Here is an 8,205-nt window from a genome sequence, read left to right on the forward strand (position 1 = left end):
ATCTGCTCACCTTTTCCTGTGCTTAAATATCTTTATGTTATGAATTTCAGCATGTTGTCCTCAAAAGCAGGACAACTGCAGATATTATACAGTGTGAAAGTCGTATGTCGAATTATGTGTGGATTTTTAGCAAGTTATGCATGCTTCATCCTGCAGAGGGCAGCAGAAGTTCAAATGTCGGCACCTGGAAAGCTTTCATATTTGAGGATATGACCATTATGAGGAAGATTTGATTGGGCAGTTTGTCTATACAGAAAATTGACTCAGTCCAGACACAGAGACACACTCTCATTCCTAAGGGCAATTTAGAGAGACCAATTGGCATCAATGTTTTTGTACAATGGGATAAGGTCAGTCTCCAGTGAGAACCCCATTCATACACGGAAAAAACATGCAAACTTCATCAAAAACCAGGATCTTCTTGCTGTAAGATAATAGCACAACTACCTGTGACACTGTTCAGCCCTACTAAACCCATTTAGTCCAAAATGTCACTCATATACTGTACAATTAAGATGATCTAATGATATAATCCCAGTAGATTATATGAAACACTTGGTTTCAACAGGAACAAATGTCCAGCAGCACCTTCTGAGTATCCAGGTGCTGCTGCTAGCTGAGAACAAGGGCATCAAGAAAACAAATATTTTTGGACGGACTTCTTTTTTTTTTTTTTTTTTAAGTAACTTTTTTTGTGTACTTTTGGTCTAAAAGGGGTAGTAATTGTAAAGCCATTGAAGCATCACAACATGCAACAACAATAGAAAAGATCACTATAAAGAAAGGTTAGATAGGGGTTGGTCATTTGAACTGTTTGCTACACACCTGTTAGCAGACTGTCCTGTGAGCTGTCACTTCAGACACACTAACATTTCCTTCAACTGCACTAAAACAAAAACTCTAACCACTGGGGACCACTGTGACTGGGGAGGAGGAGTCGGCCTTTACCCCTTTCAACATCGAGTCTGCAGAAAATCAGAGAGAGAGAATACTTTTTTTTTATGGACCCCCCCCACTGTCATCCTTTGGTGTTTCCCTTTCTCACTTGCTGTTCTATTTTTATCTTTCAAACAACTGGTCTCCTAAAAATGGGCCTGTCCTGCTCCAGTACGGGAAGAGAAGCTCGACTATGTATGGTATAACCACCCAGAGCACATCGCAGGCCTGATCGCGCTCCTCTCCTCTTTGTGTCCACAGGAAACCGTGAGGGAGGAATCACGCAGCGGGGGACAGAGTTTCTTAAGAAGTTTTGAGATTTCTCTCGGCATGCTAAGAACTTCAGCCGACAGACTTTCTTTTGCCTCCTAAATCCCTCTGCAGAGATTTCTCACGTTCTTCCATCCTTTCCCAGGCGGTTGTCGTCTGACTTCTCCAGTTGTGCAGCTGCATCTTCAGAAACCAAGTCACGCTCTGTGCGGGTGGATGGTTAGCCGTGGACCATGTTTTCCCTGTGGTTGTTCCTACTCCCTTGCCTGAGCTTTGTGAGTGTGATGCCGGCTGAGAAGGGCCTGGAGTTCCCCCAGTACGACGGGAAGGACCGGGTTCTCGACATCAGTGACAAGAATTACAAGAAGGCCCTGAAGAAGCACAGCATGCTCTGTTTGTTCTACCACGAGAAAGTGCCGGACAACAAAGAGCTGCAGAAACAACACCAGATGACCGAGCTAGTACTGGAGGTAAAGCATGACAAGGAGGGTAGTCATTGGCAAATTGATAAAAGAGAAAAAGGCGAGTGGATGTGGTACAGAATTAAACGATATGTGACATATAAAGGTCCATGTTTGTGCTCCAGTAAGCTGGAAACCCACAGATAGGAGATGATTATCTGTGGGTTTTTATCTATCTATACGAGGAATACTCCTGAAGGTCAGTGTGTACCAGTGTGTACTCTATGAATGCCCTGTTATCCGGTAAGATGCATTGCTGTCACTTGAGGTTGTTTCACCCTAATTCACAGCGTCTCCATCCCATAGAAGTATATGAGCTCTTTTCCCCCTGTGGTTCTGCTCTGTTCAGAACCAGAGATCTGCAGTATTTAACAGCTAAAGGTCACAACATTCTTGTCTGCAATACAATACCTAACCCCCCGCCCCCAACCCCCAAATCTAATATTCTGGTCCCAGTCACAAACTGATTTCTGGATTAAATGGTTCTTAATGTTTAGCACAAAATGGCCTTGTTTCACAGGACAAAGCTAAAGCAGGGCTCCTCTTTGACCTGCAGGAAGTAATTTGAACTCCTGCTAATAGCTTCCCTGCACAGGTGGGGCAGATCAGCTATTATCAGGCAGCCATTAAATCTCATGTAAGGAATTTGTCTAACCGTGACTGTGAGTGTAGTGTTCAAACAGTAATTTAAGGCTAAGCCAGCAAAAATTTAATGATTAGAATATAACAGTCTTTTATGTTTCCCTTAGCAGGAAAATGTGCACTATTGCAGCAGGAAAGGGGATAGATTGTAAGAAAAAAATTTATAATTAAGAAATCAATAAAGCAAAAAACACTAACATTTAAATCGAAAAATACAATAATCAATGGGAATATCCCAATAAAAAAATGTATTATCCTTTTAGAAGAAAATAGTTCAAGTCCAATGCTCAAGTAAAATCATCACTCTGCAAATGCTTGAAAACCACCACATTTCATCACAATATCTACATTAGTATGTTGAATGCTCAACAATCATCTCACCGACTTACCATTGTTGTTTCATGTACTGCAATCTCTTAATTTTCTTGACAAAAAAGATATTTTGTCCAAACGGTTAATAAGACAGTAGCTAGTTTCACCCCTTCAGGCACCTGAATTTGTAGCAAAACTGATTTTCCCAAAATATATGTACAGTATATATATTTTATCTCTATCTTCAAAAAATACTAATACAAAATATTTATTATAAATAATGACTGTATGCAGCGCACGAAAAACATGTCTGAGTTTTAAATTACTTTCCAGAGAATTAAAAAAAAAGCTATAGGATATCAACAGACATTGACTGTAGTGAGTTAGAATAGATGTTGTATTTAACCTCTGTTTGCAAAATGATTGGTGATATTGGTGCCTTTGTACTTTTAAAGTACAACTTATAAAGTACAATTTGCAGCAGCAAGTTGGGCCTTCTTCCATGCATCTGCATGGAAGGAAGAATATAATAACTAAAGTGTGTAACCAGTCCTCAACCTGGTTTAGGGGATCACTTCTCCTAAGTGGCACTGCACCACTTTAGAATCCTCCGATATAATTAGGATTTACAAAAACTGTTTAGTTTAGGCTTTTCTGTTTATTGCTTCTGTTTAAAATATGCTCACACCTGCCAACTGTGAAAAAAAACTATGTCAAAGTAATTTTTTCAGTGCTCTTCAGTGGAATTGGTGTAAATCGGTGGGAAGTGACTTTGAAGATGATCGATCAAAACAAATTCTTCAGACATGTGATGATTCTCTGAGCTTCTGAAGTCATGTTTAAATATGTAAACACAAACAATCATTTACAAGCAGGTTTACAGGAACCCCAATATTTTTTTGTTACCTATTCTGTTTTTCTTTTGTTTAGTTTTTCTGATATCTCTTTCAGGCTCCACAGTGCAGTTTACATGGAAACTAAATTAAGCCAAGCGAAAAAGAAGAAGAAGAAAAAAAAAGTTACCATGTTTTGTGATTTAATTTCCAAATGTTGCAAGAAAAAGATGTAACAAAAGTCAAATTCTTTTCATGCAGTAGAAGAAACATCTGATGAGTTTGTAGAAACCACTAATATCTGGTTAAGAATCGTTCAACGCGTTGCAAATTGGAGTTACGTATACATGTGTGTATTAACCCAACTGGAAATCCACCATTTTGCAAGCCCTCCCAGCAGCACTTTACCAGTATGTCCCCTTCCCTGTTGCATGGGGAGATCAAACACCAAAAAAAGCTCCTGTACTATACATGACAAATACCAGAACAATTATATGCTGTATGTTCTGACTGCGGTTATATTTAGAACGAGCGATTATGTAACTATATCTTTCTGCCTCTAGCCTGCAGCACCTGTCATGTTGCCAACCGTCTTCGGTGATCTTGGAGCTTTGTTTGGATTTGTTTATCTTCGTGCAGAGACGGTGGATCTTTTCCTTCACTTTAACTCTCCCTAATATTTCTTCCTCGACTTTCAGCTTGTTGCTCAGGTCATGGAGGAGAAGGACATCGGGTTTGGGATGGTCGACTCAGTCAAAGACGCAAAAGTTGCAAAGAAACTAGGTGAGAACATTTTTTCTTTATAGCAAGATGAATATAATTGAAGATATTTACCTTTCTTTTTGTCTGTAATTGTTTTTCTTTTAACTGCAGGTTTGGAGGAGGAGGGAAGTGTGTATGTTTTTAAAGATGACAGAGTGATCGAGTTCGATGGTTTGCTGTCTGCTAACGTTCTGGTGGAGTTCTTGCTGGATGTGAGTAGATTTGTTTCGGAGCATATTTCCAGCTTTGAGTTCAGATCGGTGCTGGTCGCAGTTACCAGTCCACACACAGGCCACTCTCCAAGCTTTTTGCTTCGGCTTCTCTCTTTAGCTTTTGGAGGAGCCAGTGGAGGTCATAGAGAACGCTTTGGAGCTGAAAGCCTTTGACAGAATGGAGGAGGACATCCGCATCGTTGGCTACTTCAAGAGTGAAGACTCTGAACGTGAGTTCCTTAGTTTGCAAAATGCACGATCTGCTGCTGCCTGAACATCTTGCTTGTTTAGGTAGCTTTGCAAAGGAATTTGTTTGATTTTGATTGGAGTAAAAATAGATTTTAATCCTCTCATTTCCAGGGATTATTTCATAGTTTCATATTCATACACTGAATTGACAAACAGGACCCCAAACAGTTAAGATGTTCCTAAGAAAATCAAAACTACACTTGTGTAGCAACTATATTACTGGTCAAAAGCTTTTCTGAGATGTGAGAAATGTGCCTCTACTAACACCACCACAATTTAAGAGGAATATAATTTTTTTTTTCTACAAAGTGTTATTTAGCCAAAACAGTAGAAACTGAGTCTAGTATACAGTCAGAGCTCTGCTGGAGCTTTATCCCATCTGGCCATCTGTGGGAGAACCACACTGAGGTCAAGGATGAGCTATTTCCGCTCCCTGATGTGCAACAGACAAGCTGATCTGCGACTAAAGAAGAGGATACTACAATAAACATGCTTCCTTTACTATAAATACCTCTGCTCTGAGCTGCGCACACTTTATCTGACGTTTTTGTTTTTAGATTACGAGGCATTCAAAGAGGCTGCAGAGCACTTCCAGCCCTACATTAAATTCTTCGCCACATTTGAAAAATCTGTAAGTGTCAAACAGAGAGTATGAAAGGTTGTCATCATCGGGAACCTGTTACAGTTGGCTGATCTGCCTCTGTTGGTTAAGGTGGCCAAAGAACTGACCCTGAAGCTGAACGAGGTGGACTTCTATGAGCCCTTCATGGAGGAGCCCATCACCGTCCCAGGAAGGCCGCACTCCGAGAAGGAGCTGGTGGGCTTCATAACGGAGCACAGGCGGTAAACTGTGGACTTACCTCGATTTATTTCATGTTTTAAACTATTTGCAACCTCAATTCTGCGTTGCGATATGATGTGACGTGCGATGTTGTGTTTTCTGTGCCACCAGACCAACTCTGAGAAAGCTGCGTGCAGAAGATATGTTTGAGACCTGGGTCAGAGAGCAGCAAAATTATTCATCTTGCTTTATGTTTTTCTCACATTTTTTTTTTAGCAGCTAGCGTTAAACCTTTCTCTTTGTTTTTTTTAGGAGGATGACATTGAGGGCATCCACATTGTGGCTTTTGCAGAGGAAGAGGACCCAGGTAAGGTTATGTAACATTGTGGAAAATGCTGATTATAATCTGAATAGGTTAGAGATCTGCATCTTTAAGAACATAAACAATCAAAACAGGCCTGAGCTAATATAAAAGACTTACGTTTATATATTTAAATATATTTATAAATCACAATATATATTTTTGAAGAAACCAAACAGTAACAACAACATTCCTGTTTTCCAGACGGCTATGAGTTCTTAGAGATCCTGAAGGAAGTTGCCAGAGATAACACTCACCTTCCTGACCTCAGCATCATCTGGATTGACCCTGATGACTTCCCCCTGGTGAGCCTGACGCCTCCTACGTCAGAGTAACTGTGAGTGAAGCAGAGAGCAAAGGCAAAACAATCATATCTCCCCTTTCTGACTCCTTCCAGCTGATTCCTTACTGGGAGAAAACCTTTAAGGTGGATCTGTTCAGACCGCAGATCGGCGTCGTCAATGTTACAGATGTAAGCTCCCGAACCCGAACGTCAAAACCTGATGTTCAGAATAATAAAAAAAACCAAAACAACATTTCCTGACACAGTTTAACCTTTTCAATGTGAGCGCAGGCAGACAGTGTGTGGTTGGAAATGGAGGATGAGGAGGACCTGCCCACGGCAACGCAGCTGGAGGACTGGATTGAAGACGTTCTTTCTGGCAAGGTAAACACCGAAGATGATGATGACGACAACGACGATGATAACGACGACGATGATGACGACGACGATGATGACGACGACGATGATGAGGATGAAGACAATGAAGATGATGAGGAAGATGATGAAGATGAGGAAGATGAAGAGGATGATGACGACGATGACGATGATGAAGAATAACTAACTGCCTTGAAGTTGGCTCTTCCTCCATCAGTCCTGCTGTACAACTTTGGACTAAAAAAATGACTGTATATCATCTGAATCGGTGCCTGCGGATCTTTTTAACTTATTTCAACCTTTAATATTCATCAGCACAATTTATGAACATGTAAATACCTCTGTGATCGGGGTTGAATATTGAAATACAAAAACATGTTCATGAGGGACATGTTTAATGGATATGGATTTGACTCTTCATAATAAATGGTGTTGATGTCAGTTTCTGCAGTCGCAAACTGCGGTCGCAGTCTGTCATTGCTTTGCTTGTAGTTGGTACTTTTGCTGTGATCGTTCAGGTTTTTGCATTCACCTTTACAGCAGGCGAACAAATCAAGACTTTTTTCTCACCTATTGCAAAAACTGATCTAATGTTTCACACAACTTTTTTCTAATGCAGCTGATACACAGAAGATGATTGGTTCAAGATATGCTCAAGCGAGTCTCTTTAAATGTTAAAATGGTGCTTGGATCAGAATTATACAATTTAATTGAACCAGAAGTTAAAATACACTGTATAAAATGACGCAATCTGTTGTTACTGCTTGACAATAAATGAAATGAATCTTTTCCTGAAGCAAAATAGAATCACTAACATGATATGTTTTTCTCAAATGAAAAATGATTTGGAAAGGCCAAAATAATTTTATGACTTTGTAAGCCTCCAAATTAATAACCTCTGTGTTTAATGGGGATCTAACTGTGAATAATACAGATAGATGTATTGTAAGCCAGAACACAAACACACTGCTTCCTTTTGTCATTGAAAAATTAAACAAAATTATGCAAGATAGGAAGAGGATCAAAGGACTTAAGAGATCAGTACAAATATTTATTTTATTTCTTTATTTTCGTTTTTTACAAACTTTGCCATTTTGGCTGTGTTTTACATGTTTGTTTTATAAAACAGGCTTTGACAGGGAAACTGGAGCTCATGACATGTAAGTTGCATAAATATGGGAAATCAGTCTCTTTACTCAGGTTTTGTCCATGTTAACATAAACACACACTCGCACAGGTTCTAAAAACGCAGTATATAACCGAGGCACGTGTGTAACGCTCCTAAACAAAACTACACTTTCTCTGAACACAGCAACACTTCAAGATATTACAAAATCACCAACCTCATAAATAAAAAAAACAAAAAAACAAAAACAAAACAAAAAACAAAAAAAAAAAACTCATAAATTAAAAATTAAAAAACAAACAAACAAACAAAAAAAAACCAAAACAAAAAAAAAACAAGACAGATCAAGTATCCTCACAAGTCAAAAGTCAAGGTAGACCCTAAGGATGCTTTTCCAATCTTGGTAGACAGGTGGCAGTAATGTATCAAATGAACCACAAAAGCAATACTGACACTGCTCAGTCAATTTCAAACTCAAATATTCATCTTCAGTAATTGCTTTAACTATTGGCAGTTTAAGAGTACAAATGGTCCACTTCAAAAATATTTTAAGAAATGTTTTTTAATGTTTAGCAGGAAACAGGAAATGAACTACGATATTC

At 39.2% G+C, this 8,205-nt stretch overlaps 1 protein-coding gene and 1 long non-coding RNA gene across 2 annotated transcripts in view; both read left to right on the top strand.

Annotated features, from left to right (window-relative positions):
* Nucleotides 1-725, top strand: part of LOC107835619 (uncharacterized) — a 19,639-nt gene extending 18,914 nt beyond the window's left edge. Inside the window, exon 3 of the long non-coding RNA XR_001661426.1 lies at nucleotides 715-725. This is a non-coding gene — a long non-coding RNA (uncharacterized LOC107835619). The remainder of the gene's footprint in view (nucleotides 1-714) is intronic.
* Nucleotides 726-1,032: 307 nt separating this feature from the next.
* Nucleotides 1,033-6,935, top strand: casq2 (calsequestrin 2). The gene is made up of 11 exons (XM_007546357.2): nucleotides 1,033-1,676; nucleotides 4,153-4,237; nucleotides 4,328-4,428; nucleotides 4,547-4,658; nucleotides 5,235-5,308; nucleotides 5,390-5,520; nucleotides 5,630-5,675; nucleotides 5,771-5,825; nucleotides 6,024-6,124; nucleotides 6,217-6,291; nucleotides 6,394-6,935. Exons 1-11 carry the CDS (start codon nucleotides 1,440-1,442, stop codon nucleotides 6,658-6,660), a joined length of 1,284 nt encoding a protein of 427 aa, XP_007546419.1. The 5' UTR covers nucleotides 1,033-1,439; the 3' UTR covers nucleotides 6,661-6,935.
* Nucleotides 6,936-8,205: the final 1,270 nt, after the last annotated feature.

The sequence above is a fragment of the Poecilia formosa genome, unplaced genomic scaffold (assembly GCF_000485575.1).
Source record: "Poecilia formosa unplaced genomic scaffold, Poecilia_formosa-5.1.2 Scaffold16, whole genome shotgun sequence".
NCBI lineage: Eukaryota > Metazoa > Chordata > Actinopteri > Cyprinodontiformes > Poeciliidae > Poecilia > Poecilia formosa.

Excerpts from the sequence above, each read along its gene's own strand:
- casq2 (XM_007546357.2), top strand. The coding sequence starts at position 1,440 with ATGTTTTCCCTGTGGTTGTTCCTACTCCCTTGCCTGAGCTTTGTGAGT. Across the intron at positions 4,238-4,327 it reads AAAAGTTGCAAAGAAACTAG|GTTTGGAGGAGGAGGGAAGT; the intron begins GTGAGAACATTT and ends TTTTAACTGCAG. Across the intron at positions 5,676-5,770 it reads AAGATATGTTTGAGACCTGG|GAGGATGACATTGAGGGCAT; the intron begins GTCAGAGAGCAG and ends TGTTTTTTTTAG.